The 26,164-nt window shown below is 52.0% G+C and overlaps 10 protein-coding genes across 13 annotated transcripts; 6 read left to right on the forward strand and 4 right to left on the reverse strand.

The window, feature by feature from the left end:
• The first annotated feature begins 133 nt into the window (after positions 1–133).
• Positions 134–2,406, forward strand: PV09_08543 (uncharacterized protein). The gene is made up of 3 exons (XM_016362461.1): positions 134–1,305; positions 1,389–1,436; positions 1,504–2,406. The coding sequence occupies exons 1-3, from the start codon at positions 856–858 to the stop codon at positions 2,044–2,046; spliced, it is 1,041 nt and encodes a 346-aa protein (XP_016209746.1). The 5' UTR covers positions 134–855; the 3' UTR covers positions 2,047–2,406.
• Positions 2,407–4,871: 2,465 nt separating this feature from the next.
• On the forward strand, positions 4,872–6,597 carry PV09_08544 (uncharacterized protein; the record flags this gene model as incomplete). Its single annotated transcript, XM_016362462.1, has 2 exons — positions 4,872–5,911; positions 5,973–6,597. The coding sequence occupies 2 exons, from the start codon at positions 4,872–4,874 to the stop codon at positions 6,595–6,597; spliced, it is 1,665 nt and encodes a 554-aa protein (XP_016209747.1).
• Positions 5,954–8,474, reverse strand: PV09_08545. 3 transcript variants are annotated; one of them, XM_016362463.1, is made up of 5 exons: positions 8,283–8,474; positions 8,160–8,222; positions 7,964–8,098; positions 7,243–7,912; positions 5,954–7,187 (listed from the first exon to the last, which is right to left on the reverse strand). In XM_016362463.1, exons 1-5 carry the CDS (start codon positions 8,447–8,449, stop codon positions 6,711–6,713), a joined length of 1,512 nt encoding a protein of 503 aa, XP_016209748.1. In that variant the 5' UTR covers positions 8,450–8,474; the 3' UTR covers positions 5,954–6,710. The 3 variants fall into 3 exon arrangements, with proteins under 3 accessions (XP_016209748.1, XP_016209749.1, XP_016209750.1); XM_016362464.1 differs by having other exon boundaries at positions 8,160–8,283; XM_016362465.1 differs by lacking the exons at positions 7,964–8,098; positions 8,160–8,222; positions 8,283–8,474 and having other exon boundaries at positions 7,243–7,948.
• Positions 8,475–9,857: 1,383 nt separating this feature from the next.
• Positions 9,858–11,963, forward strand: PV09_08546. Of its 2 annotated transcripts, XM_016362466.1 has the most exons (3): positions 9,858–10,098; positions 10,156–11,343; positions 11,408–11,963. In XM_016362466.1, the coding sequence occupies exons 1-3, from the start codon at positions 9,957–9,959 to the stop codon at positions 11,803–11,805; spliced, it is 1,728 nt and encodes a 575-aa protein (XP_016209751.1). In that variant the 5' UTR covers positions 9,858–9,956; the 3' UTR covers positions 11,806–11,963. The 2 variants fall into 2 exon arrangements, with proteins under 2 accessions (XP_016209751.1, XP_016209752.1); XM_016362467.1 differs by having other exon boundaries at positions 9,858–11,343.
• On the reverse strand, positions 11,862–13,590 carry PV09_08547 (uncharacterized protein). Its single transcript, XM_016362468.1, has 3 exons — positions 13,135–13,590; positions 12,826–13,061; positions 11,862–12,755 (listed from the first exon to the last, which is right to left on the reverse strand). Exons 1-3 carry the CDS (start codon positions 13,412–13,414, stop codon positions 12,114–12,116), a joined length of 1,158 nt encoding a protein of 385 aa, XP_016209753.1. The 5' UTR covers positions 13,415–13,590; the 3' UTR covers positions 11,862–12,113.
• Positions 13,591–13,705: 115 nt separating this feature from the next.
• On the forward strand, positions 13,706–15,270 carry PV09_08548 (uncharacterized protein). The gene is made up of 5 exons (XM_016362469.1): positions 13,706–13,910; positions 13,961–13,974; positions 14,028–14,185; positions 14,248–14,976; positions 15,038–15,270. Exons 1-5 carry the CDS (start codon positions 13,738–13,740, stop codon positions 15,134–15,136), a joined length of 1,173 nt encoding a protein of 390 aa, XP_016209754.1. The 5' UTR covers positions 13,706–13,737; the 3' UTR covers positions 15,137–15,270.
• On the reverse strand, positions 15,185–17,242 carry PV09_08549 (uncharacterized protein). The gene has a single exon (XM_016362470.1). It carries the CDS (start codon positions 17,169–17,171, stop codon positions 15,252–15,254), a length of 1,920 nt encoding a protein of 639 aa, XP_016209755.1. The 5' UTR covers positions 17,172–17,242; the 3' UTR covers positions 15,185–15,251.
• A 694-nt stretch (positions 17,243–17,936) lies between these two features.
• Positions 17,937–21,432, forward strand: PV09_08550 (uncharacterized protein). Its single transcript, XM_016362471.1, has 3 exons — positions 17,937–18,559; positions 18,620–20,982; positions 21,038–21,432. The coding sequence occupies exons 1-3, from the start codon at positions 18,053–18,055 to the stop codon at positions 21,291–21,293; spliced, it is 3,126 nt and encodes a 1,041-aa protein (XP_016209756.1). The 5' UTR covers positions 17,937–18,052; the 3' UTR covers positions 21,294–21,432.
• A 411-nt stretch (positions 21,433–21,843) lies between these two features.
• On the forward strand, positions 21,844–23,657 carry PV09_08551 (uncharacterized protein). The gene is made up of 4 exons (XM_016362472.1): positions 21,844–22,145; positions 22,246–22,295; positions 22,357–22,486; positions 22,546–23,657. The coding sequence occupies exons 1-4, from the start codon at positions 21,942–21,944 to the stop codon at positions 23,170–23,172; spliced, it is 1,011 nt and encodes a 336-aa protein (XP_016209757.1). The 5' UTR covers positions 21,844–21,941; the 3' UTR covers positions 23,173–23,657.
• On the reverse strand, positions 23,327–26,005 carry PV09_08552 (uncharacterized protein). The gene is made up of 4 exons (XM_016362473.1): positions 25,457–26,005; positions 25,381–25,408; positions 24,857–25,333; positions 23,327–24,800 (listed from the first exon to the last, which is right to left on the reverse strand). The coding sequence occupies exons 1-4, from the start codon at positions 25,864–25,866 to the stop codon at positions 23,472–23,474; spliced, it is 2,244 nt and encodes a 747-aa protein (XP_016209758.1). The 5' UTR covers positions 25,867–26,005; the 3' UTR covers positions 23,327–23,471.
• Between the last annotated feature and the right edge of the window lie 159 nt (positions 26,006–26,164).

A 26,164-nucleotide genomic window follows, 5' to 3' on the forward strand; every position in this document is an offset into this window, starting at 1 on the left:
CTATGCGTCTCGGGGCCAGCGACCGTCCGCGGCTGGCCTGGTTGGTTGGCCGCGCGCGTGTTGCCCCCGCAGGCTTTGGGGCTCGGCTTTGGGGCTCGTTCGCTTCGACACGTCGCCTTTGCGCCGAACGAACGCACGACATGGCCGCTCGACCAGAACGGCCTGTTGTCTGCGTGTGCAACGAGCGCGGGGAGAATTCTTGCGGATGCTTGGATGCGCGCGCGAGCAAGCCTGTCGAGGCTTCATGCTGCCTGTGTGCGAAGACCTCGCGCTGGCCATGATCGCGCGCCGTTGGTTATCCATCGCAGCTGATTCTGCTGGTCGCCGTGCCCAGTGGCTGCCGCTGCGCCTCAGCCACTCAGCGTTTCGACACTGCGAACCCAGCACTAGGCCCGAAGAGCCTGACGAGCTTGCGATGCGCTGGCCCTTCATATCAGTTCCTCGTCTTAGTATCACCCTCGTTCAACGTTGACGCTGTCGCAAGTGTCTCCCGCCCGCTTCACTTAGCCCACGACGACTGTGCTACGAACAGCCGCTGCCTTTCCCGCCTCTCCGCCCTCGGGACGCTCACGCTTGCTTTGATTCTCCGTCGCATCAGGCTCCCTCCGCACCCGCCCACACGACACACCTCAGCCGCGCCCTTGTCCCCCCCCCCTTCGACGTTCTTCTCTTGTCCTCTACTGCCTCCTCGCAGCACCAATCCTCCTCACCACCGCCGACCACGAATCCGACATCAGCGGCCATTTCGTCTAGGTCGTCGCTGTCTCGTCTGCCAAGCCTCCCAGGCCATCTCCCGCTTCTCTCTTCCCTCCCTGTGCGTCTGCCTGCGTCTGGGAACCGGGCCACTTCACAACCATGAGCGGTCACTACGCCCGCGTGGCGACCACCGACGACGCGGACCACGAAGAAGGTCACTATCAACCCTCGCAGCAGATTCCCGACTCACCGCCCCCGTCGTTCCACTCGTGGGCCTCGTCGCCCGTTCTGCGAAACGACCCCCTCACATCCGACGCCGACCGCGAGCTGCACGACACCTTCGACTCCCCATCGGACGATGAGGGTTCCGACCGTGAGGACGACGCCGAGCACGGCAGGCGGCTGCTCGTGAGGAGCGACACGGCAGACAGCCGCAGCGGCGCTTCGTCGAGGACGACGGGTGGCGCGCCTGCCGTTGAGCGGAGGGTGACGCAGATCCCCGTCCTGTACGCAGGCCGGACTTTCGGCGGCGGCAACTCCAACGACGGCGTCTTCGCTAATCTGTCGGCGAAGCCCACCAGAGGCGAAGAGGTGGACGAGAAGCCTCCGGTAAGTTGTCACGGCGCGGAGTCTCTCTCGCCACGGCGTGTGTCCGTCGCGCGACATTGTGACTGACGTGCTCAAAACTGCAGAGCTACGAACAAGCAGCCATGGACAATGCACCGCCGTACTGGGAAACGGTATGTATCTCTTCTCTGTGCTCGACGTCTGTGTGCACTGCAAACCGCTGACCTCGACCGTACGCAGACCATCTTGGCCCCCGGCATGGTCTCGGACGAAGTCTACGTCGACGGTCTCCCCGTCGGTTCCCTTTTCTCCTTTGTTTGGAACGCCATGATTTCCATGTCCTTCCAGGTCGTCGGCTTCCTGCTCACCTACCTCCTTCATACCACACACGCCGCCAAGAACGGTTCTCTCGCAGGCCTGGGCATCACTCTGGTCCAGTTTGGCTTCTCCATGAAGTCGGCCGGCCTTGTCACAGGCGGCGGAGGCGGGCCCTCCGCACCGACAGGCGACTTCTCGGGCGCGCCCACCGATCCCAACAGCCACGACTTCACATCGGATGACTCCACCGCACCACAGGACGGAACCACGCCCGCGGATGGTGGCATCAGCACCACGGATTGGTTCGCGTACGTGCTCATGATCGTGGGATGGTTCATACTTATACGGAGCATTTCCGACTTTCTCCGCGCCAGGCGGCATGAGCAATTGGTCTTGCAGAGTCCCGATCGGGGCCTGCCCGTGCCCGTTGTCGCCGAGGGCGAAACGCCCAGCCAGGCTGTCTGAGTCACCCTGTTCCATGTCTATACACTACCTTGAGTCTCACGTATTGGATTAAATCATTAGCTCTGCCCGATTTTTTTTTCTTTCTTTCTGAGATCAACCGGTCTGTGGTTTACAAACCATCCTGTAGGGGAGCAATTGGGGTAATGGCGTTTTCTCTCGTTTTATTTTCCTTATGTATCTTGGGACGGTGGGTAAGAAAGAAAGCGGGTCTGCTGTAAAGGCCCCATGCCGTACAAAAGTCAACGCTGCACGCGCATTTGGGAGTAGTAGCTCCATTACATGGCCTCTAATCGAGGTCTGTTCCATGTATACGCGCTGGTACCATGAAAAATCCAACGACATGAAGTCTTATTCTTCCAAGGTTTCTCTGGGCGCTTATTCTCTATTCCCACACTTACGTTCCCCGGACGAAAAGTGATGCTCGCTTTTGCGCGGATGAGGGCAATGCTAAGGGACGGCCGAGTTCAACCAAAAAGCTTGTCTTTGCGGCTGGAATTTTCTATAACTCGCGTTCCTGGGCCGACCCCGTCTTTCATCGCTTGGCCAAACATGTACGCGCAGGAAATCGTACATGACATCCTTTACCGTGTCATCAACGTCCTTGAGGACTACTAACACTTGAATGACTCGTGCAAGACACAGGTAGCCCTATCGACAAATCTGTCGCTCGCATTTCTCTTTCGGCGGCTTCTTTCCATCTGATCTCATCAGGTCGAAAAAGGCCTCTACTTCCCGTCTGCATCTAACCTGGGGCGTGAACACACAAAAGCCCCCTCCAACCCAATGGCTTTTAATGACGGCACGGGAGAAGACCTGCCAGAAACCATGTCTTCCAGTGCCTTGCTGGCTAGTCGCCGACTTGACCCCTGCGACTTCTGAAGGAGCCATCAAGCTGTCAAGGCTTGACCAAGGAACCTTTTTCGGCCGCGCCGTATCAATCAGCCCCAAGACAAACGTGCTGAGGTTTTTCTCTTATTCTCTTCTTCGGGCGATATGCAGTTCGCGAAAGAAGGCTGAGCCAGCCTTGTCGCCCGGCTTTGGAGCTAAAGCGGACTCGGCGCTGGACTTCGTGCCTAGCGCCATGCAAGCTGCTCGATAAATATGCGGGGAAAGTCTAGGAGCCATGTGCGGTTCCACGATCGAAGTAGCTCGGTTAAACAGGAGTTTCTTTTGGCAGCAGTGTATTCAAAATTCTCGGACCGCCAGCTGGACAGGCTTCTGGAATCTCTTCTTTTTCTTTTCTCTTTGCGGAAATTTTTTTCTTTTAAGTCAAATCAGGTCCTTGGGTGGCTTCTCTCTCTATTCAAATCCCCATATCTTCCATTGATTCAAACGTAAAGAATATATTGCTAACGATAACGATATCGGCAACATTACTTCGTGTCTCGATCGATCTCCCAGCATAGCTGTAGAGATTAAAATACATACTTGAAAATCAAAACGAGGTAGGGGCAGCAGCATGACATTTTTGGAAAGGTGCAAGAGTGGCCCGGTGCCATTGGGCGCCTACATTGGAATCGAAGCTCCTATTTCTGCCCATCTCATGGCCGGTGCAGGCTACGACTGGGTCTTGATTGACATGGAACACGCCCCTTTGTCGGCGCGAGAGACGACCGCCATCGTCCACGCGATTGCGAACGGTTCGCACGGGCAGTGCGCATCCATCGTTCGCATACCTGCCGCCGGCGTCGAATGGGCGAAGTGGGCGCTGGACGCGGGCGCAAACGGCATAGTGGTCCCCATGGTCCAGAGCAAGGACGAGGCAGAACGCATCGTCAAGTACGCAAAGTACCCGCCCGTCGGCCAACGCAGCTTCGGCCCGTTCAACGCCCCCTACGCCGATCCCAGCCCGGACAAGTCCATGGCCAAGTACTTCGCGGCCGCGAGGCAGCCGGGCAACATCGCCGTCATCGCCATGATCGAGTCCCAAGACGGACTCGCCAACGCGGAGGACATCATGAGCACCAAAGGCCTGGACGGCGTCTTCATCGGACCCGTGGATCTCCGGCTGTCGCTTGGCCTGAACGGCGCGGACGGCAACGAAGCCGCTTACGTGGACGCGCTACAAAAGGTGGTTTCGCTCGCAAAGAAGTACGGCCTCGTGGTTGGCATCTATTCGGCGGGGCCAGACGCATTGAAGAAGCACATCAGCATGGGGTTTGACTATTCGATGTGCGGTGGCGACACAATGGCGCTGGCGAGCGGCGCAAAGGCGGCGCTCGACAGTTCTCGACAAGCTGTCAAGGACGCAAAGTTGTAGTCCGGCATCCAAACTCGTGGCCCGTTTTACGTCGTCTGGTCCGGCCTGTCCCCTTCTTGAGCGTTATCAAAGGGCTTGAGTTTCTGCACCGGTTTTCCTGGACCGGGCAAGCAAATGTTGTTTGACAACTGGCACAGGAAATGGGCGGGTCATGCACCAAAAGGCAAGGGGGATCCGTGGCTTCGTACAATGAACTCCGCTTCTTTCGCCCCCTTTTTTGGGAGCGCCAAAAATTGCAACCCCCCGTTCCAGATCCACGTCCTTCAACCATCGATACGATGCCTTGTCCCAGTACTATGTGCCTGTATATCGCACTCCGTCTGAATAGCGATCTGGATTGCATCATCATCATCATCATCAATAGTAGTGCATTCTTCGTCGATTGGCTTGCGAAGACGGCCACTGCCCCTCATGCGAGATGTTTTTGCCGAGCACCCCGAGAAACGCCTTTTCGCATAACGTACTCCACGATCAGATGGACGACGTAGCTTGACCCTCCGCTTCGGGGTGTTCATCCATGTGTGACGGTTCCCTTTGCTTAGATCAATCTCTACGGTGAGCAGCGATGGATGTCCACCCTTTCGCCCTGTTCTCCTTCTCCTCCGCCGCTGGCGTCCTTTCGCACGTCTTCTTTCATTATTTCGAGCCCGAATCCGTCTCCCAGTTTCTCGTCTTCCCAATCTCTGCCGGTGTAATAGAGCGATATGTCTTCTCGCTTGGGGCCGCGCAAATTCTGTTGTCTGGCCTGGCCTGGTCGTCGTCACTAGCCATCTCGGTGCTCTTCTACCGCGTCATCTCGCCATTCCATCCGCTGCATCACGTTCCCGGGCCCCCGCTCGCTAAATGCACTCAGATAGCGCAGTTTTGGAGCCTCTACAAGGGCCGACCTCGCGTGGACCAGTGGAAGCTGCACCAGCGATACGGCCCCGTCGTCCGCATCGGCCCGAACGAGGTCTCGATTGCGGACACGGCAGCGCTGTCTCCAATTTTCGGGGCCAAGTCGTGGGCAAAAGGCAAGGCGTACTCGTTCACGGCAAGCGGAGGCGCCGCCACGTCCGAGACGGCTCTGTCCTCCATCCGGGATCACAGGGAGCACGCTGCTCGCCGAAAGATCTGGGACCACGCATTTTCGATCGCGGCGCTGAAGGGATACCAACCCTCCATCGAGCTGAGGGTTCAGCAGCTGTGCGATCAGCTTGACAGGCTGACCGGAAAGGGGCCGATCGACTTGCAAGAATGGATCGGTTATCTTGTCTTCGACGTGATGACGGATCTGGCGTGGGGAGGAGGAGGCGACGCGGTGATCCAAGGCCGTGATCCGAGCGGAGCCATCGCCTCGCTCCGTTACTCGCTGCATCTTGCCGGCATGACGAAGGCCCTGCCGTGGTTCGCAAACGTCGTGACTTCGCTTCCCTGGGTCGAGAGGAAGACGAGGATGTTCAGGACCTTTGCGCGAGACATGTTTCTGAAGAGGAAAGAGAACGGCGAGGCTAAGGCTGGGCAAACGGGACGCGACGTCTTCTACCACCTTCTTGGAGAGGGGACTTCAGAAGGGCGAAAGCTCAGCATAGGCGCTCTGCAAGCCGACTCGAGACAAGTTGTGACGTAGGTTCTTTGAGACTTTGGCGATTGTGGGAGACGATGGACGACTGACTTTGATTTGCAGAGGTGGGGCCGACACGACGGTGTCAGCGATCACATATTTGTTCTATCACTTGCTGCGGCAACCGCCTTACTACAAGCAACTTCAGTCCGAGCTTGACAGATTGGCTGCATCGTCGCCGGACAACGAGTTGCAGTACGATACCGTCCAGAGATTTGCGGTTCTTGACGCCTACATCAACGAGGCAATGCGCCTGGAGCCTCCGATACCCTACCAGAACCAGAGGATCGTTCCGCAGGATGGGGTCACGTTCTCTGACGTCTTCATACCCGGAGGCACTCACGTACGCACCGCTCTGTACACCATCGCACGATCGCCGGCAAACTTCAGCAACCCGGAGCAGTTCTGTCCAGAGCGTTGGATCTCCGCCCGACGGGGCTCACACGAGGCTTTTAATCCCAAGGCGAACATCCCATTCATACAAGGGCCCTACCATTGTGTTGGGCGCAACTTCGCGATGGCGGAGATGCGGTGGACGGTCGCGAGGCTGGTGGAACGCTATGATATGGAGCTTGTGCCAGGATTCGACCAGCTTGGCTTTGAGAGCTGCATTGAGGACCGCAGCGTGCTCGAAATCGAGAGCAGCTTGGATGTTAGGGTGAGAGTCAGGAAGCACGACCAATCTTAACTTATCACGTCTTGCTTTATGTAAAAGACTTTTCTTTTGGTCGTCTTGCTGCATTTCGCAATCGGAACCCGAATCAAGGTCAACTGCTTGAGTAAGAACAGGCGGCCGAGATCTCAGAGTGAAATAGGCCACTTTTCTCTGACAGCTTTACCATACCTCATAAAAAGCCACGGTATCGGCGTAAGAACTAGTGTGATGATCCCAAGAACAGTGTTACCCATTCCCAGATCGAGTCTTTCATACAACGGTGGACCGGCAAGTGGCAAGGTTGTGCCGGCGATAGATATCGCCGTTCTGACCGCGGCCACTGCGGATGCTGAGTAGATTTGGAACGCATCGACCAAGTATTGTTGAGTGGGAACGAAGATGCCCAGCATACCAAAGCCAAAGAAGGTGCTTCCAATTATTGGGACGATCCAATGTGACTGTCGTTGTACGGACCAACCATACCAGAAAAGACTTACTGGGACTAGACCAGCGAGGTAAATAGCAGCGGGGAGGCGGAACTCGGGTTCGTACACTCCATTGTTGCGCTTCGTGAGACGTACGACGGTCGCGTCGTTGGTTTTCATGATGAATGTAAGACTTATCTATCCAGCATTTAGCACCCCTCCCAACAGCTTTCTTCGTCCTCGGGCTACTCACGACCATGCCAATGCCGATGCCAATGTATGCCAGGCCCGTGTCTTGCGGTGACCATCCGTATGCGTGCTCATACACCATTGGAATGGTGGTAAACCACAGATACAAACATCCGTAGACTACTGCCACGTACAAGCAAATCAAGGAAACGATGGGAGATTTCGTCAACATTTTCGTGGGTCTCATGATCGCTTGCGCAAGCATTTCTTTGCGGGAGATATCTTTGCTAAGCAGCGGACGCAAGTCGTCTCTCCCCAGTTCCTTGCGCAGCCTCTGCGCTTTCCGCCTCAGCAAAACCGGCGCGTAGCTTTCCCTGAAGAAGATGGTCATAAAGAACGACGTTGCGCCGGAGCATATCAAGAGCAACCAGTAGTTCCACCTCCAACCGAGACGCTCCCCAACGTACGAGCCGATCAGAGGCCCGAGGGTGGGCCCGAGGCATTGGGCCATAGTGATGGTAGCTGTACTGCGCGCTCGCCTCTCAATTGGATACATGTCTGCGCAGACAGCCGGCGCAATGGTCATGGCCGCACTTCCGCCTATCCCAGCAAAGAGTCTCATCACTATCAGACTGGCCATGGAAGGTGCGAGAGCAGCGCCTAGGAGCCACGCCACCATGAACCACGACGCGCCGACCATGACCGGATACCGGCCAAACATTTCAGACAGAGGACTGTGGTGGCCTGTCAGGCGAGTGAGGACTTTGCGCATGACAGACACTTACCCAAGAAACAACGGGCCCAGGGTAAAACCCAGCAGCCATATTGTCACGCTAAAGGATCCGATGACTTGATTGGCCACGTCGAAGTCCTTCATCGTTTGGCTGATAGCGGGTGCTACCATGGAGGATCCTAACGGGCTGTGGAGCACATGAGCGAGGCGAACAGCGCGGGAAAAGGGGGGGTTGGTATGAAGCGTACGCCAAGGTCGAAATCGCGCCCATAAAGATCAAATTGAGCCTTCTCGACCATTTTGGAAAGTTTCTTTTGCGCGAGCTCAGCCTGTGTTCAGGACGATCAATGGCAAAGACGGAGCGGACGCACAGTGGATTGGCGGGGTCTGTATGAGACTCCCATCCCACCAGGCCCTTGTCCCAGTCGATGAGACCGCTGGCAACCTGCGGTGTTGATTGTCGCTGTCCAACGACAGCCATGTCGACCCCGTCACGAGTGCTAGCCAGTTCCGTCATCTCTAGCGTCGCTTTTCCCATGGCGCAAAAAAAAAAACCTCACCAAACTCGGCACATGGACAGAAAGAATGACAAGCCCGAAGGAGAGAGGAAAGCTTCACGACCGTTTGAAGCTCGACAGCTACGCTCGAGACAGCGGATCGGACGCCCATCTACTTTTTGATATTTGTATAGGAAACAATGCTTAACATCCGGCAGAGCTGTACCCTATCACCATTGGCTACATGCCGTCTCTTCCGACTAGTGCACCCGCTCGCACGATCACCAGAGCAGATGTAGTGCCTGGCCCTAGTCAAAACTAGCTCCAAGGAAACTAAGAGCCGAAGGTCGCCAGCTATCACCTTTGATCGCTCAGGCCGCCGGGAAATCTACCATCGACTTCGGGCTTCGATTTTCCGATGCCTTGTGGTATACAGACCTGTCCCACAATGGCACGAAGCAGGCGGGTGTTTGGAGAGCCGTCCACTATCATGCCTGACCTTCATATGCCACCCGTTGAAACCCGCTGAGAGTAATGTGTAGCTCCAATTGCTCCACCTGAACGGTGCGGCACTGTTTCCAACAGCGGCCGCTTGAGTTTTAACTTTTTCTGGGCAAACACAAGACACGGTCCTGACCGTACAAGGGACGACAATGATGCCGCGCACATGATCCCTCATCTCAAGACGCAGGCGGCCTTGCGCCGCTTTGCAAGAGTCGCACTAAAAGATGCATCATTGCTCAACGATCCTAGTTGAGGTCTGAACACTTTCACAAAGCGCACATCTACGACACACTCGGAAATAAGCAAACCAAGACTTCTGGACGCCCAAGCTTGACTGTGGAACAAAGAAGAATGGAATTGTCGCGAATGAACGAGAACGATGTGCTTCTCCAGATTTGCGCGGCCTGCCTGGTCATACCTCCCGGCCGTTGTCCGCACTGTTGGGACGTCGATGTCGCGATGTTACACCACCACGTTGCTCACGCTCGATTTCATTTGTTCTCCATGGTTGCAGGATCAGCATCATGACTTTTCTTGTACGTCTATCCGCTTTGCAAGGCGCACACCGCTGTTATTACCGCACAGCAACAGGTCCGTCGATAGTTGCCATGGGGCTACGTCATGGTCTTTGATTCTCCCCAAACATGAAAATTGCATGGCAATTTGCGACGATCTTGCCCCAGTATATCCAGCCTTCTGTGCCCTTCTACTCATTTCCCTTTCTATACCAGTATCCCACTGCTTCCAGCCGTTCTCTTCGCCTTCCATTGGCCTAAAGTGGTAAATCGTCCTGACAAAAGCGGGTCCACCACCATCGTTGAAAATCTTTCACGTTGGCATCGCTCACGACCATACGCATACGGGTCTAGTGTTGTGGGACGATCTAATCTGTCGCGTGCCTTTACTCTGGAACATTGGTGTGAAAAAAAAAAGTTTCGAGCATATAATGACCTCCAACGCCCGTTAAGTTGTCGGGTTCTTTTTTTTTCGTTTTGACACACCCAAAGACTAGCACGGAATCTTGTTTGGACTTTGTAATTCACAATGGACGGTGTTGAGAAAGCAGCGGCCGCTAAAGATACCTTCGTCACCCCTGAGATGACAGACAACAAGACGAAAGATACGGTTGCCATTGCGCACAATGACCGAGCCATCTGGGAAAACAGGGAGCCATACGGACCTGCTGGTTGGGAAAAACCCCTTTTGTATCCTTTACAGAAAGATTTACTGAACGAGTGAACAGGATTTAGAGGGCTATTCTCGTCCTCGTACGTAGCAGTATGTGCCGCCTTCTCTGCCCTTGGTGGTTTGCTTTTTGGGTACGACCAGGGCGTCGTATCTGTCATTCTCGTAATGCCCCAGTTTCTCGACCGCTTTGAACGCGTTTCAGAGCAGGCCTCAGGTGCTGGTTTTTGGAAAGGTCTCTTGACAGCTATGATTGAGCTTGGTGCTTTACTAGGTGCACTTAATCAAGGTTGGATAGCCGACAGAATCTCCCGCAAGTACTCCATTGTAGTAGCCGTTGTCATATTCATCATCGGTTCATCACTCCAGACGGCAGCGGTGGATTATGCCATGCTCACAGTCGCTCGCTTAATTGGTGGGGTGGGAATTGGTATGCTTAGCATGGTAGCTCCTCTATACATCTCAGAGATCTCGCCACCGGAGATTCGAGGCGCGCTTCTTGTGCTCGAAGAATTCAGTATCGTCACAGGGATCGTCATTGCCTTTTGGATCACGTACGGTACGCAATTCATGTCGGGTGAATGGTCGTGGCGTCTGCCTTTTCTACTCCAGATCATTCCGGGTTTGATGCTCGGCATTGGCATCATATTTTTGCCCTTTTCGCCTCGTTGGCTCGCCTCAAAAGGCCGCGATCAGGAGTCACTGCAGGCTCTTGCCAAGCTGCGCCGCCTCCCCGAGACAGATCATCGCGTAAGACAGGAATGGATCGATATCCGCGCAGAAGTTTCGTTCCACAAGGAGGTGAGCGCCGTGCGCCACCCCAATCTGCAAGATGACACCACGGCCTCTCGGATCAAGCTTGAATTTGCGTCTTGGATAGACTGCTTCCGCCCGGGCTGCTGGCGTCGCACACATGTTGGCATGGGCCTCATGTTTTTCCAGCAGTTCGTCGGCATCAACGCCCTGATCTACTACTCCCCCACCCTATTCCAGACCATGGGTCAAGATCACAGGATGCAGCTCATTCTGTCGGGCGTGCTGAACATCACGCAGCTGATCGGCGTCTCGACGTCAATCTGGACCATGGATCGCTTTGGAAGGAGACCGCTGCTCCTGTGGGGCAGCGTGTTCATGTGCATCTCTCACGTTATCATCGCGGCCTTGGTGGGTCAGTTCAGTAGCAACTGGCCTGCACACAAAGGACCCGGTTGGACTTCGGTCGCCTTCCTCTTCATCTACATGCTGGGTAGGTCTTTGCCCTTATTCACGACTTGGATCACACGTCCAGATTTGCTGACATTCTTGCGCAGCTTTTGGCGCCTCTTGGGGACCTGTTCCTTGGGCCATGCCTGCCGAGATTTTCCCATCCTCGCTGCGCGCAAAGGGCGTCGGTCTCTCCACCGCGTCCAATTGGCTGAACAATTTCATCATCGGGCTTATCACCCCGCCTTTGGTCCAGAATACGGGCTTCGGAGCCTACGTCTTCTTCGCTGTGTTCTGCGGTTTAAGTTTTGCCTGGACGTGGTTCTTTGTCCCCGAGACTACGGGTCGCTCGCTTGAACAGATGGACGCTGTGTTCAAGGACTTCAGGGGTGAGGAAGAGCTAGCAAGGAGGATGCAAATTGAGAGGGCAATTGCTGGAGTAGGCATCGGAGCTGCTGCTGGCGCTGGAGACGACAGTGATGATGCGAAAGAGGCCGAAGTCTAACGTTTACTTGGTTTAATGAGAGAGTGATATTGGGTGGCAATCCATTGATTCGAAGATGTGTGACAGAATGTAAAATCGTTTACGTATTCTGATGTGTTCTACTTTCCAATGTAATGTTGCATTACTTCGCCGTCAGCTGTGCAGACTATATCATATGCGTCTACAGAGTATACTACACAGGATTTGTCCTCGCGCAAAACTCCATGCTGATGCTTCTAGCGCATGCTTAATCTCACAGAACTTGACCCATTGCACGTGTCTGTTAAAGGCCGAATCCGAAATCTTATCCTTGCAGAAGAATGTCTTTTTTATGCAGCCCACACATCTTGTCCCTTCTGCTCGATCCATGTCCCCAACCTATGCACGCTTCCATCCCATTCTTTTAGCCTAGTTCTCATACCCATAATCTGTCCCTTGTCTAGAACCTTAGGTTGAACCCAATTTATTCGTGCAATCTCTGCCACCTGATCGATGCTGCCCCTCACAAGACCTAAGCTAAGCGCCTTCATGATCATATATTCGATTTCGTCGCTCTTGATTTTGGTCTCGGCGCTGATGGCTGCAAATGTCATGGTCCTGTCGTGCGGCGCACGCTTGAAGACAGTTTCTGTGAGAGCGGACAGCGCGAGCTTTTGATATAGATCGCGCTGGAACTGGCTTAGAAATCCATCCCCTTCAATCTTTGGCCGCAGTTTGTCATAAGCTTTGAGGTCACCGCGGTTGAACGCAAATAGCAAATCCCGCACCCACGACTTCTCGGTGCCGCTTAGCGAATCAAGAATTGGGTGGAGCAAGAGCTCGCCGAAATTGTATATGCTGTCCGAGACGAGAGCTGCGATAGCGAGATCATAGGCACGCATGCGCTTTTCAGGGACGGGCAAGTCGGCAATGTCGACGCAGGCAAGAAAGAGGAGGGCGTTTTTGTAAAATGGAGCGTACTCGTATTTACCCTGTTCAAATAGGCATGTTAGCATGAGGCAGTTGTGTTCGGCAGTTTTGTAATAAGCAAACGAGACGCACCTTGAAGTAATCCGCATTTTCACGGTAGAAGGAGGCGTGTACGACGGTTTCGACGGAGTCAAATGTGTCGAGTATGCTTTCGCATTCGTCTAGTATCTTGCGAGCCTCGGCGAAATCTTGATCTTCCAGATATGCCTGTGCGATGGCGACTCTAGCCAACACATATGCATCTTGTGAGTCCGGCTTATTCACTCTGTCTGCAAGTGCCTTCTTCATCGCCAGCTGCTCGGCTTTGTCTGTTGTTGTCCAAGCACGTTAGCCACGCTTTACCAACAGCCGCTGTGCCTACATCAATCGATGCAGACGTACCTTCACATTCCAGCGCAGCCACCAAGCCCAAGCTCACCAAGCTCAGCTTATTGATCTTCTCGGCAAAAGTTCGGATGAAGTTGTTGTACAGGCTCAAGCGGGTGCTTTTACTGCCAGGTTGATCGAAGTACTCTAGGAGTTTGTTTGTGAGCTCGTGCCATAGTTTGCGCTCCCAAGCATCTTGAAACTCGAGAAAGTAATGCACAAGGTCCTCGGGGGCATCATCGCGAAGACTGTCCAGATAATCTGGGATCTTGTCCAGCTCCATGGCGGAGGCCATCTTGTCTTGTGCAGGAGTTGTGGTGAGTTTGTGCTAAGGTTCAAAAGGACTTGGCGAGCCGGGAGGTTTGAAGGAATAGGAAGCGGCGTGATCAAAGGGCTCGTCTTGAGCGTATGATTATCTTTTTTGGAGCAAGGCGAGGTGTGTATAAATCAGTATTTCACCGTCAGTCAACACCAGGCATAGCGGCGATGACCAGGCTCGGCGCAGAATAGCAACGGCACGCGGTGAGCACGGACCTTCTTGGCATCGATTCTCGCTCACCACAGCTCCTCACTTGTCACAGCACAGCATCGCTTCAACACCACCAACACGACGCCAACATGAAGCCATTGGGCGCTCAAGGCACGTTGCTCTCGAGGAATTGCCCTCGTGCAGCTACTGGGCTCTCGAGAAATGCGAATCTTGTGCGCCGCCAGCAGCGACGCGGCTTTCAAACCCAGGATGTGCATATCACCAGGACTGGTAAGCCGCTTATTACCATGTCTGCTGGAAGGTCAGTTCTGCTTCTTTCATATGAGTTAGGTCGCCGGCTAATGTGAAAAGGTCTTCTCTTGGAGGTACAGATGCTGTTTGGGCGATTCACATTGGGGAGGGTACTGACATAAGTTAGGACACACTGCAACTGTCTTTGGCGCGACCGGTTTCCTTGGTCGATACATCGTGAATAGACTTGCTCGGGCTGGCAACACTGTTGTTGTGCCTTATAGAGAAGAAATGGCAAAGCGACATCTCAAAGTCTCTGGCGATCTGGGTAGGGTTGTGTTTATGGTAGGCACATGATCATTCCTTCCTGCAGTCTACTATGGCATTCTAATCAACATGACATCTAGGAAATGGACCTCCGTAACAAGGAATCAATTGAGGAGTCCGTTCGTCACTCAGACATCGTGTACAATCTCATTGGTCGCGAGTATCCTACCAAGAACTTTGATCTTTTCGACGTGCACGTCTGGGGAGCTCAACGAATAGCCGAAGCCGTTGCTAAATACGATGTCGATCGCTTCATCCACGTCTCATCATACAACGCCGATGTATCCTCACCTTCCGAGTTCTTCCGTACCAAAGGGCAAGGTGAAAAGGTGGTTCGCGATATTTTTCCCGAAACGACCATTGTACGGCCTGCGCCTTTATATGGGCACGAAGACAAGCTCCTCAATTTGCTAGCCTCAGTGACAAATCTGTTCTGCAGCAACCACATGCAGCAACGCTTCAATCCCGTACATGCCATCGATGTTGGCCAAGCTCTCGAGAAGATGTGCTTGGACGACAGCACTGCGGGTGAAACATACGAACTGTACGGGCCCACTAACTACTCGCTCAAGGAGATTGCAGAGATGGTCGACGAGGAGATTGTAAAAGTTCGTAGAAAGATCAACATTCCTCCCCAGATTAGGGCGCCGATCCTAGACCTCCTTAACAAGGTGTTGTGGTGGGATGTGGGCACAGGAGATGGAGTTCGGAGGGAGTTCATCGACCAGATCATCGATCCCTCAGCCAAGACATTTAAAGATCTGGGCATCGAGCCAGCTGAACTTAAGAACCTGAAATACCAATACCTTGTGAGAATCACCGCAGTTGATTTTCTTGTTCGGACAATGAACTTGCTAATGAGGATCACAGTTGCCGTACCGAAGCTCATCCTACTATGACTTGCCACCAATGACGGAGAAGGAGAAGCGCGAGGAGAGGAAATACCTGCATGTCCTAGACGACCAATAGATTGGTGGATTGAGTCCTTCTCTTATGGTTTTATTTGTTTGTAACTGAGACCGGAAGAACGCAGATGTACATAGTCTAGCCACAATCGCGACTGGCCTTGCCGTTCTTGCGAAAATCACTTTTTCTCTTCCTGATTCGACTCGTCGCGTGGCATGGCAATACTCAGCATGCTCATCATATTCCCGGCGGGACCAGCCATACCCGTTTGGCCTTTGAATGCTTCAAGGATATTGTAGGCGAGGTTGTAGTCAATTTTGACGTCGCGCTCCTCAAAATCGTCGCCATCACTATCATGATCATTGCCATAATCATTATCATAAGCTCGCAAACCCTTGTTCTTCTCGGGCCCAATGGCCGAATCGTCCTCCATCTTTCCCTTTCCCTTCCCCTTGCGATCGTTCTCAGCTACAGCTTTCGTCGTAGCTGGCGTCGGATTCAGATCAAGGACTCCTGTGGCACTGAGTTCAGCTCGCATTCCCTCGCTCAGTAGCCTTATTTCTTCATCTTCGGACAGATTACTCTCGTGGTCCGCAAGCTCGCTCACATCGCTTTCCCGTATGTTTGATGTTGGTCTATCATCAGGCATGCCCATCATTTGTCGCATCATCTTACGAAACTCGTCCTCGTCGAAGCTGACCGCACGATCCTCCTCGTCAGAATCTGACGTGGCCGAATCGCCGTCATCGTCATCTTCGTCGTCGTCAAAATCCATGTCGTCGAGTTCAATTTCGGCGCCTTCAGGCCCGGCATTGGCGTCATTCATCCATTTTTCGAATCGCTCGGCCATGCGGCGCAGATTCTCCTGCGCGGCTTTGTCGCCAAAACCACTTGAGGCCTTAGCATTGTCGTTCGCTGCTGAGCCCTGGTCCCCAGTGCTGCGCCTTCCGGACAATTCTCGTTCAAAATCTTGAAAATTGATGTCCATCCACGCGTCGCTGTCTTCGTGCTGCGGCCAGCGGCTGATTTCTGTGTCGGTTGGCATGGTGTCATCTCCAGCATCGAGATCTTCAAGCAGCAATTTTATCTCACGCACGCACTTTCTATCTTTATACTGCGGATCTTGGATCAGCATCTCGAAGCCGCAGGTCAATTTCAGACCGAGCTGTCGGCGCACAACATCCTTCGGGTCAGTTGAAGGAGGGAACGGAGCATTCTCCCAAGACTTTGGCGGTTCGAATTCCTGCGACTTAAGCTGTGCATATGACGCTTTGTTGAACCTCACGGAAAGCTTCACAAAGTCTTTGGGTGCAAATACTAAATCAGACGTTGAGGACTTATTCAGCGAACGAAGGGAGATAGGATCGCGCAAGTAGAACGCCTCCACGGCCGGGCTGGTTAGCGAATCTTTTGCGTGCAGTACAAAGGCAAGCTTTCGTGGCACGGTGACGAGTGCGCAATGTACCGAGTCATGAATGGCCTCCGGGTATCTTTGTAGTCTATAAAATGCCTCTTCTTCGATCAGAGGGGAATGAATCAGCGACGATGGGTCTGACGAGACCCTATCGAGTGCCTGCTGCAACGACAGATTCTTTGACGAATCTTCATCCTTATTCAACGGAATGATTCGAAGTTGACCATTGTTAATCCACACTCGATGGTCCGCTATCTCCGGATTCAGCCATTTGGGCAGCGCATTCGCGGCCTCTATGAGCAAGAATTCTCCATCTGAGTCGATCACTCGGATCCAGGCTTTGGCGAATTGCTTGCTCAACTCGCGAAGCATAAACACGATCACCCACTCGTCCGCTATAGAGTCACCGAAGTTGGTTCGTCCGAAGAGATACCAACGATTATGTTCGCGCTTGAGTTCGAGCGAAAAGGGCTCGCGTTGCCAGATGTAATCTTTGAGTAGTTTTTTACTCAGGTCATTCGCAGTCTTCAATATGTCGTTGAGACCAGATCTCATCCGCGAATCATTAAGATTCGCATCAACAATATAGATCGTGTACTCGACTGTGTCGTCAGGTAAGCGTTTTGGAAACCCGTCAAACCCTTCACCAAACCACTTCAGACCGTCACCAGCTGGAATGTCCATTGCTGCAAAATGATTTGAACATCAAGAGCATGAATTTCTGCAACTTAAAAGATGTTGTAAACCTAGCTGGGCAATTGCCTGTGAATCCCGATTAAGAGTGGCGAGTCGATTGTAAGTTGTAGAACAAAAATCAACAAGGGTGACACTGCCCAACGAGCAGATGAAATTTCAGCCATTTTTGTACGATACCTTTGCTCCTCAAGCGTGATACCAGCATAATGCTATTGGGTTAGATAGATAAGATGTATGAAAATGGGAGTCTTTCTTGCTTTAAATGCTACCGCTCTGAACAATTTGAGTGAACGGGAATAATTTCAGATCTTTTTTATCCGGGCTTTCAGCATCCAAGCTGCTGACGATGCCAACAAAGAAGCTGACATCCAAGATTCCAAACAAAACAACTACAAAGAACATATAAGCCAACTAGTAGAAAACGAAGTTTCTTTTTGGATTCTGCTTGCGGATCGATTTTGGTCAGAGAAGTCATACGCTGCTTGACCACGGTAATTTCTGCCTAGCAGGCAAGATGAGGCAAGACACAATATATGTTGCTTCTCAAATAGAGCCACAAAAGTAGATTATATCATGAAAAAATTCCGATTTCTCGATTCTCTTATGAGCAACTTTGTACTTGAAGCTGTTGTCTGAGTTATTCAAATACGTGCTCGAAGGGTGATCTCAGATTGTACATGCTCGTCTCAAAGTGGCCTAGTGTGGTCTTGTCCCATTTGTTTACGTGAAAGTAAACAACCAACCTACTCTGATATTCGAGCCAACACTCCGCCGGCATTGTTTTTGCAACTATAAATTTACTCAACCAGCCGATTTCACCCTTTTTATGAAATTTATATGCCGCCTTCTCCTTTGAAAGCTGCGTGGGAATGGCGCACTTCGTAGAGACACCTCGCACCGATGCCGTAGATCGGACGCGATTCACCATGCTGGATCTCTCCGAGATGCCATCATTTCAGGCTCCCGCTGGGAAAGACGATCTGCTAAAAGCTGTTAGAAGCTCCCAAAACACGTCAAGGCACGCTATCGCGACTCCATCGGCGCGTGTCCCTCTGGCTGGGCGAAGCAGAAATGCACAGGCGAAGAATGAGTTCACACCGCTGCTCCACAGCGCAACAAAGAATCGCATGGCGATGCGAGGCATGAATGAGAAGGAAAATGCTGGTCTTGCAACGCCTGCAGCACTCAGACCTGGATTCCAACTGAGCAGTCCCAATATGCCTGAAGCAAGTACGCTGGGAGATAGTTCTGTTATGTCAGACCATACACCCGTGCCGGAAGTCAACAGTAGCAGCTTTGAAAACAGTACGCCAATGGCCTTGCCAAAGGGCCAGCTAGATTCTGGAAATGTCTTGACTCTAAGAGAGCAGGAAGCAGTGAGTTGTTCCAGAAACAAGTGGTGGCCAACTTGTGTTCACTGACTGTGTGCGTGCTAGAGATTGGAAAAGATTGACAAGGAGAATTTCGGCCTCAAATTGAAGATTCACTTCTTGGAGGAGAACCTGAAAAAGACAGGCACAGAGTGGAGCCAACAGGCCCTAAGAGAGAATACAGAGCTCAAAGTCACCCAGATGACGATGGAGCACGAGCTTAAAAAGTACCGCAAGCAACTCCTCCAAGCAGAGCGCGACCTTCAGGCATACAAGCAACAGTTGCAAGAGCACGCCGAAAAGGTCCAGAAACGTCATGCCGACGAGGCTTTGAAAGCTGAAGTCGACCGTTTGCGGCAAGCGCTTGAAGACAGGGAAAGACAGCTCGCGGAGATGCAGTTGCGTCTCGAATCTGCTGAAAACACGATGCAGTCTATGTCTGAGCAAGAGAAGCTACGTGATCAAATTGAAGAACTTGAGGCAGAGATTCAAGCACGAAATCGAGACATTGACGAACGTGATGACGAGATAGAGTTCTTGAAGGCACAACTCAGAGAGGCCGAGAACAAGGCAGACGATGACTTTGATGACAAAACTCGCCAACTTAACGAGCAGCTTGATCGTATCGAAGAGCTGGAGGCAGAATTGAAGAGAGTATCACGGCAAAAGGATGAGGAGTTGGATGCGGTTCAAGAAGAGCATGATGCTGCAAAACGCGAACACATTGCTGAGATAGAGGATCTTCGCCGACAGCTCGAGAACGCCCAGAAGGACAAGCGCGATCAGCTGCGCGAGTTTGAGACGCGACTACAAAGCTACAATCGTGAAAAGACGTCACAGATTGAGGATCTTGAAAGGAAGCTGCTCGCCTCAGAAAAGGAGAAAGCGGATGAGATCGAGTCTCTAGAACTTCGCCTGAAGCTTGCTGAATCGAAGGGAGATAATCAATCGCAACTGGCTCAACAAGCCGCCGAGGATGCTCGACAACAGATGAAGCTGATCATTTCCGAGAAAGACACCGAACTAGACGACCTGCGAGCACAAATACAGTCTCTTCGGGTTGTCGAGGATGAGCTGGAAGCGTGCCGCAAACAGCTGCAAGATGCCACTGCTGATGCAGCGAAGCGACAAGAAGAGGAACGACTGCAGGAAGAAGCCTTGGCTGATCTTCGGAATACTGTTGCGGAAAGGGACCGTGAGCTCAGGCAGTTAAAAACCGTCGCCTCTGAGCAAGCTTCGACTCTTCGGGAAGTGGAGCGGTTAAAGGCCATTGTCGCGGACCGGGATTCTGATATTGAAAATTTGAAACAGACCGTTAATGCTCAGAATTCATCCCTGGAAGATTTAAGGCGAACTAGAATCGAACTTGCTTCTCGTGAGCAGGCTCTCAAAGGTGCTTATGAGGAGGCGAAGCAGTTGAAGGGTGCAATTAGCGATCGAGACAGACAGATTGAGACTTTGCGAAAGACGCTTGAAGATCGCACTTCCGAGCTTGAAGTTCTACGGAAGAACAACGAAGAACCGCATACGCAGATCGAAGGCATGCAGTCCATTCTGCGCCATCGCGACAATGATTTGGAGGATTTGAGAGGGACTGTTAACGAACTTGAAACGAAGCTGGAATCGCTGCAGGTGACCGCAGATGAGCGCCTCCGCACAATCAATGAACTTCGCGGCGAGTTGGAAAAGACGAAACAAGAGCTCGAGGACGAAATTCAGGTTCTGGAGGCCACTCTCGATGAAGCCGAAGACGACAAAGAGAAAATGCAATCGAGGCTCAAACTTCTGGAGTCACAGATCGAGGATACTAAAGAGATCCAGAGCAAGCTATCTCCTATGGGAAAGGATTTGCGTGCCGCCCAGCGCGAGAAGATGCGCCTAGAGCAACAGGTAGCGTCTCTGGAGCGCGATCGCGAGGTCGCTGATCAAGAGCGCGAGAGCCTTCAAGCTACGATTGAAAAGTTGCGTAGAGAACTTCAGTGTGCACAAGCTACACCGAAGTTGACTCCTTCGCGAGATCGGCAAATCGAGAGCTTGCGCAAACAGCTAGACGATTTGTCGGCGCAACTTACACTGAAGGAAGAGAAGCACTCCAAGGAAATTGCAGAGTTGCAACGCCTGCTTCGCGCATCTAGCCTCGATCTTGAAGCTGCTAATATTCGTCTCCAGGAGGCGGAGAAAGACCTTGCAGAGCTTCAATCTGATTCTACGAAGCAGCTGCAACGTAAGGCGCAGGAAGGCCGCGAGGAAAGTGCCAGGCTTATAACAGACATGGCTGCCCTCGAGAAGAAGCACATGGCCGAATTGAAGGGGCTAGCGAAGCAGATCACCGTTTTACGTGGTCGGTATGAGCGTGAACGCTCCTTTAGGGAGGGCCTTGGCTTTCAGAAGCAGTGGTTCTTGATGAATGTGGAGATGTATGCTGAATGGTATGTATACGAATCCTTGCCTCCCGGAGAATTGGGGACTAACCGTCGCCAACAGCAATCAAGCCGATCTCAAGCTTCTTGAAGATATGGGCATCAAACCGTCGTTGAGTGTTCAGGAGAGACGTCCCACTCTGAAGACTGTTGGATTGATGATCATGTTCACGGCGAGAGTCAAGAGGTTGGCTGGTCAGTGGAATGAGAAGAAGAAGATGCAGGAACAGCTTGCCGCAAAGCTGGAGGGCATGAGGAGAGCGAAAACCGTAGTGCAGCAGAGGAGTACGAGGAGAAGTCTACCGCTGGGAACAAGGTAGATAGTAGATGGGATTTGCATGTTGCATTTGTATGGGCGCATCTCGGTTGGCGGACCAGGGTAGCATTCTATCGTTCATAGGCTGCATCTGATTTGTGTGCACCCATTTCAATGACATTCACTCTTAGCAGGCTTGATAACTTGTTCGTGGTGTCGACATTCTCATACCTCATATTCGCATCTCTTGTATTCATCAGCCATTTTTGCACATCTTAAAGTGGCGAAGAGCAAGCTTGTCCGCGCTAACAGTGGGCATAACGGGCTGCCAACTGCGCACGAGACGCTGCAGGAAAGGATGCAAACACTGGAAGTGCAACGACGCAAGTCTGTTCTGTGACGAATTAGAAGTTGACCCATTATAGAGCGATCACAGGTCTTGGAATCAACTCAAATGCAAAATGCACGTTTTGAACGGGTTGATGCTGATTGGAGATGCTGTGGTGGAAAGAAGTGGGAGTGTCGTTGGGCTTGTGCAAGTGACTTTCTTGTTCTGGACGACTGCGCCGCACTTTTTGATGTCATTTGAAGCACAGCCACCACCACTACATACACTCCCCACAACACCTCCCTCATCGATCTGTTCAAGGGCTGCAACTTCAGCTGTTTCCCGTGTATACTGAGTTCGGTCCCTCCATATTTACGACAAAACATGGCTCACGCACAGAAACCTGCCGAAAAGCACGATCTGCCCCTCGATCCAAGATACGACGACTATGACTTCCCCCTCATCGCTCCCACCCCTCAAAGTGGCCACGCTGGGTACACGACCGAGACCCAGGAGGCCCAAGTAAATCAATTGCGCATGATGCTGGAACAGGAAGGCTACACAAAGAACCTGGACACTCTAACTCTGGTAAGACGCGCTCTTTTCCCCCCTCAGACTGGTTTTTCCCCTTGGTGTGTGCACTCAATTGTGAGTAAAGCAGAATTTGAAGCGCTGATAGCTGATGTAGCTCCGATACCTGAGGGCAAGGAAATTCGACGTCAACCTTGCAAAGAAAATGTACGAAATACATGCTTGCTATGTTTTTTTTTGGCCGCGTAATGACAGGATATCTCGCTAGGTTCGTCGAAGCGGAAAAGTGGCGAAAAGAGTTTGGCGGCGGTGTAGATGAGCTCACAAAGCACTTCGACTACCACGAGAAGGCAAAGGTTTTTGAATATTACCCACAATACTACCACAAGACAGATAAGGCACGTTCGCGCTGAAGCTTTTATCTGCTTCTTATTGCAGAATCTAATCGAAGCTTCAGGATGGTCGTCCCCTCTATATCGAACAGCTCGGAAAAATCGACCTCAACGCGCTGGGGAAAATCACCACTGACGAAAGGATGCTTCAAAACCTGGTGGTCGAATACGAAAAGATGGCCGACCCTCGTCTTCCCGCCTGCTGTCGAAAAGCGGGTTATCTTCTTGAAACGAGCTGCACCATCATGGATGCCAAAGGCGTCGGGCTGAGCTCCATATCATCGGTGTACGCCTACCTACAACGCGCCTCCGCAATATCACAGAACTACTATCCTGAGAGACTTGGCAAACTGTACATCATCAACGCTCCGTGGGGATTCAGCACCGCCTTCAGTGTGGTAAAGTCATTCCTGGACCCAGTTACGGTCGCCAAGATCCACATATTGGGCAGTGGTTATCTTCCGGAGCTACTGAAACAAGTGCCCAAGGAGAACTTACCGAAAAAGTTTGGTGGATCCTGTGAATGCGAGGGCGGATGTGAGTTCAGTGATCAGGGTCCTTGGCGGGATCCTCAATACGCGAAGCCTGCCAAATGGGAGTTAGAGCTGGAGAAGGAGCGAAGCGCTAACAAGGATGCTATTGCGGCGGATCAACCAAGTCTAAGTGTCAGCGAGGGTGTACCGCAAACCTAAGTGCAGTATTGTGATTTCCGCGGTCTTAGAGTGGTCTCACAGAGTCAAGACGGTTCAGATTTCTGACTTCAGAGAAGCGTGACTTGAATCGTGCGAAGAATGCTACATAGGAATAGACAGAATCCTGAAATCACGAGATGTAGACATGCAGAGTAGGGTGAAGCGGCATTATCTATTTCTGGCGATTGACATATCACTAAAGCCGGATCACGACTCAGAAATGGCGATGACAAGCCTTTCGAGCTGTGCGCTCTGGGCTGTAAATGGCAGTTCAAAGCTCGCCACAGTGCTCAACGCCGTCATGCTCCGTGATACGGTGTGCTCAAGTCGTGCGAATACATACCCGTACTTGATGATGGACCTTGGAAATCAAAAAGGTTGTCCACCTGAAACGGCGCCATGGCAAAGTCAGGTAACCCATGAGGAAACTCGCTGATACCCAAGTCCATGGGCATGTCCATGCCTGTGCTTGAGTACATGGTGCCTACCAGAAATGGATCCATCACCCCTCCAGAAGCCAGAGATTCGGTCTTCTCAGAAACGCCGGATGGTCCAGCTTCTTTGTCAGCGACCATGAGTCGTAGAGCTTGAATCATGGGAGGGGTGGGCGGCAATGGTTCAAGAGAGTGCTGCTGTCCGGCTAGTGCCATTTCTCTGACTGCCCATGAGCCCAGGACAACCTTGGCAAAGAATTTTACTATGAGATTTGTTTGGGGTCTCTCTCCATCTAACTGTCTGTCAAGCCTCGCCATGAAGTTGTCGTTCATGACCTTCCACGCACGTTCGGCCTGCTCGCACAATGGTCGCCGACGGAGGTGCTGGACGAGCTGGAAGTAGGCGATCACGGGGAAGTTGTATTCCATCAGCCAGAGAAAGCCTCGAGTCAAAGGCGAACTAGAGATTTTGGTGTCGCACTCTAGATGTGTCATTGCGTAATCGAATGCCGCTTGACGTTCGGCCTCTGAAGGAGTCGGCTGATGTGCTGTTGATGAGCTCTGACTAGCTACGTCACCAGACGAGCGATTCGCGCATTTCGAGTAATATTCTATTAAGCGACAGCGGTTGATATATGCACGTGCATACCATATTGTCATAAAGTGGGTAGGGTTCTCTTCATCACAATGCCGTAGGTATTTGTTCTCAATAAGGTCCTCAAGCTCATCCGATTCACTTCTATGCGCTCCTATTGAAGTTACCTTCAGTTGCTGAGCGATCTTGTCCAATGGCATTTGTTTCAAGACCGGATTCGTGAAATCCAGATGGAAATTAGCTCGGCTGAGAAATTTACCCATTTCACCGCGGACTACAGCAAATATCGCCTCAGTGGGCGCGGTCTGCGCTATTGGAGGAGTCCTCATATCCGGCCTCAATTCTGAGTCACTAACATTGGCGGGAATGGCGCAGTCCCAAGTCGGAGTAAGCATACCCTCCCTATGATCTGACATCTCGCTTATTCGAGCATCAAATGTAATGAGCGACCACCAGAGTCTACGTCTCATCTCAGCCTCAAGAGGGTCGTGGGCCCTGTTCGACGTCTCATTATTGATCTGAAGACGCTGAGAAAGTCGAATAGCAATGCCAAGCATGGATGACATGGAACGTGGGTCCGTCTGTGGCATTGACGAAAGCTGTAAAGACAGTGGTTACAATCCAGTGTTCAGTTGGAGTGGGAAGTGCGACATACCAAATAAAAGTAGAACGCAGTCAAACAATTGCGGTCGGCGCTTCTGAGGAATTCGCACTTTCCAAGAGCCTGTTGACAGCCAAATTGAAAACCCTTCATAAGTTCATTTTTTGGAGAACCGAAGATGCGCTGGCAATCTGCATGAGTGAGACTATGGATAGCCAGACAGTAGATCCCGAACATCAAAGCTTCAAGCTCACGACTGATGTTTGTAGGGTTGCTTGCAGCTTCAACGATACATGATTGTAAAGTCGGCGTGTGAGTGACCTTCAGTAGCGGGTTCACATTATCAAGGTAGATTTGCCAAAGCTTAAAGATTTGGACAGCGCTGGGTTGTAGAGGCGACAGATCCACGTCTCTATACGCTCCAAAAAATAGATGGTCGTTGTATTGGTGCGTTTCACTCCAAGATTTCTGGACATTGGCGTATTGGAACTCATCTTGCGACGAGTCGCTATCCACATCGTCTACGCGAAACTTGTCTCATGTTAGCTCGGATTAGGTTTAATCACAGAATGGCTTACTCCAGCATTCATTGCAGACCAAAAACTTCTGTCGAATGAATTAGAAAATTGAGTGAAGGTTTAGGACGCAGCTTACTTGGCCTCGTATGTCGCATTTGACTGCTGTGCAGCAGACGAAGACGACGTGGCTGTCGCCGCAGGCGACGGCTCGTTTTCTGCGGATCCATCCTCATTTGTGTCTGGCAATTCCTTGCCCGTAGAATACTCCCCATGAAGTGGCTCGAAATCGATCTTATTCTGGCGGAGCAACTCCTCGTAGTGCCTCAAGCGAGCCAAGAGCTCTCTCTCTGGAAATCTGCGCTTACGCTTGCGGGGCATAAGGGTTGCAGGTACACATTGCGCCCCAAGTTTTGTGCAATTCGAACATGGAAATGTACGGTTGCACTTAATCTTCCGTTGTTGGCAAAGGATGCATGCTAGCACTCTCTGAGGCCTCGCTGCTTGGGGAGCATTGCTAGGTTTGCCGTTCCCTTGGCCAGTCAACATGACTTGGCAGAAGGTGGTTTGTCCAAGATGCTGGTGTGTAAAATCCAGAGAGAATCAAAAGTTGAGACCAGTCTTTTTTGAGAACAAAACAGGAATTTCCATGGCCACTGAAGGCATGAGCTGTGAGCGTTGAATTTCTTTGGCGCCGGATTCGTTCGCAGGCAACGATGACACTTGCCACAGGACTGTCCTGTCTAAAAGGGGTTAGCGTGGTTTCAGCCTAGTGCGGGACCTTCACATCGTTTCCATAAGCCAACTGGCGAACCGATAAGGTTGAAAGACATTGTGCAATACAAAT

Source organism: Verruconis gallopava (assembly GCF_000836295.1).
Source record: "Verruconis gallopava strain CBS 43764 unplaced genomic scaffold supercont1.42, whole genome shotgun sequence".
Taxonomy (NCBI): domain Eukaryota; kingdom Fungi; phylum Ascomycota; class Dothideomycetes; order Venturiales; family Sympoventuriaceae; genus Verruconis; species Verruconis gallopava.

What these genes read in the sequence shown, in the direction of transcription:
- PV09_08543 (XM_016362461.1), top strand. Translation starts at nt 856, where the DNA reads ATGAGCGGTCACTACGCCCGCGTGGCGACCACCGACGACGCGGACCAC. An exon ending in AGGTGGACGAGAAGCCTCCG is followed by an intron (nt 1,306 to 1,388) that starts GTAAGTTGTCAC and finishes TCAAAACTGCAG; the next exon opens with AGCTACGAACAAGCAGCCAT. An exon ending in CACCGCCGTACTGGGAAACG is followed by an intron (nt 1,437 to 1,503) that starts GTATGTATCTCT and finishes GACCGTACGCAG; the next exon opens with ACCATCTTGGCCCCCGGCAT.
- PV09_08545 (XM_016362463.1), bottom strand. Translation starts at nt 8,449, where the DNA reads ATGGGAAAAGCGACGCTAGAGATGACGGAACTGGCTAGCACTCGTGAC. An exon ending in GGCGCGATTTCGACCTTGGC is followed by an intron (nt 8,099 to 8,159) that starts GTACGCTTCATA and finishes TGTGCTCCACAG; the next exon opens with CCCGTTAGGATCCTCCATGG. An exon ending in CTGGGCCCGTTGTTTCTTGG is followed by an intron (nt 7,913 to 7,963) that starts GTAAGTGTCTGT and finishes AGGCCACCACAG; the next exon opens with TCCTCTGTCTGAAATGTTTG.
- PV09_08546 (XM_016362466.1), top strand. Translation starts at nt 9,957, where the DNA reads ATGGACGGTGTTGAGAAAGCAGCGGCCGCTAAAGATACCTTCGTCACC. An exon ending in GGAGCCATACGGACCTGCTG is followed by an intron (nt 10,099 to 10,155) that starts GTTGGGAAAAAC and finishes ACGAGTGAACAG; the next exon opens with GATTTAGAGGGCTATTCTCG. An exon ending in CCTCTTCATCTACATGCTGG is followed by an intron (nt 11,344 to 11,407) that starts GTAGGTCTTTGC and finishes ATTCTTGCGCAG; the next exon opens with CTTTTGGCGCCTCTTGGGGA.
- PV09_08547 (XM_016362468.1), bottom strand. Translation starts at nt 13,414, where the DNA reads ATGGCCTCCGCCATGGAGCTGGACAAGATCCCAGATTATCTGGACAGT. An exon ending in GGCTGCGCTGGAATGTGAAG is followed by an intron (nt 13,062 to 13,134) that starts GTACGTCTGCAT and finishes GGACAACAACAG; the next exon opens with ACAAAGCCGAGCAGCTGGCG. An exon ending in AAAATGCGGATTACTTCAAG is followed by an intron (nt 12,756 to 12,825) that starts GTGCGTCTCGTT and finishes CTATTTGAACAG; the next exon opens with GGTAAATACGAGTACGCTCC.
- PV09_08548 (XM_016362469.1), top strand. Translation starts at nt 13,738, where the DNA reads ATGAAGCCATTGGGCGCTCAAGGCACGTTGCTCTCGAGGAATTGCCCT. An exon ending in TGGGTAGGGTTGTGTTTATG is followed by an intron (nt 14,186 to 14,247) that starts GTAGGCACATGA and finishes CATGACATCTAG; the next exon opens with GAAATGGACCTCCGTAACAA. An exon ending in ACCTGAAATACCAATACCTT is followed by an intron (nt 14,977 to 15,037) that starts GTGAGAATCACC and finishes TGAGGATCACAG; the next exon opens with TTGCCGTACCGAAGCTCATC.
- PV09_08549 (XM_016362470.1), bottom strand. Translation starts at nt 17,171, where the DNA reads ATGGACATTCCAGCTGGTGACGGTCTGAAGTGGTTTGGTGAAGGGTTT.
- PV09_08550 (XM_016362471.1), top strand. Translation starts at nt 18,053, where the DNA reads ATGGCGCACTTCGTAGAGACACCTCGCACCGATGCCGTAGATCGGACG. An exon ending in CTCTAAGAGAGCAGGAAGCA is followed by an intron (nt 18,560 to 18,619) that starts GTGAGTTGTTCC and finishes TGTGCGTGCTAG; the next exon opens with AGATTGGAAAAGATTGACAA. An exon ending in GTGGAGATGTATGCTGAATG is followed by an intron (nt 20,983 to 21,037) that starts GTATGTATACGA and finishes CGTCGCCAACAG; the next exon opens with CAATCAAGCCGATCTCAAGC.
- PV09_08551 (XM_016362472.1), top strand. Translation starts at nt 21,942, where the DNA reads ATGGCTCACGCACAGAAACCTGCCGAAAAGCACGATCTGCCCCTCGAT. An exon ending in ACCTGGACACTCTAACTCTG is followed by an intron (nt 22,146 to 22,245) that starts GTAAGACGCGCT and finishes TAGCTGATGTAG; the next exon opens with CTCCGATACCTGAGGGCAAG. An exon ending in GTCAACCTTGCAAAGAAAAT is followed by an intron (nt 22,296 to 22,356) that starts GTACGAAATACA and finishes ATATCTCGCTAG; the next exon opens with GTTCGTCGAAGCGGAAAAGT.
- PV09_08552 (XM_016362473.1), bottom strand. Translation starts at nt 25,866, where the DNA reads ATGTTGACTGGCCAAGGGAACGGCAAACCTAGCAATGCTCCCCAAGCA. An exon ending in AATGCGACATACGAGGCCAA is followed by an intron (nt 25,409 to 25,456) that starts GTAAGCTGCGTC and finishes TTCATTCGACAG; the next exon opens with AAGTTTTTGGTCTGCAATGA. An exon ending in CTGCGTTCTACTTTTATTTG is followed by an intron (nt 24,801 to 24,856) that starts GTATGTCGCACT and finishes CTGTCTTTACAG; the next exon opens with CTTTCGTCAATGCCACAGAC.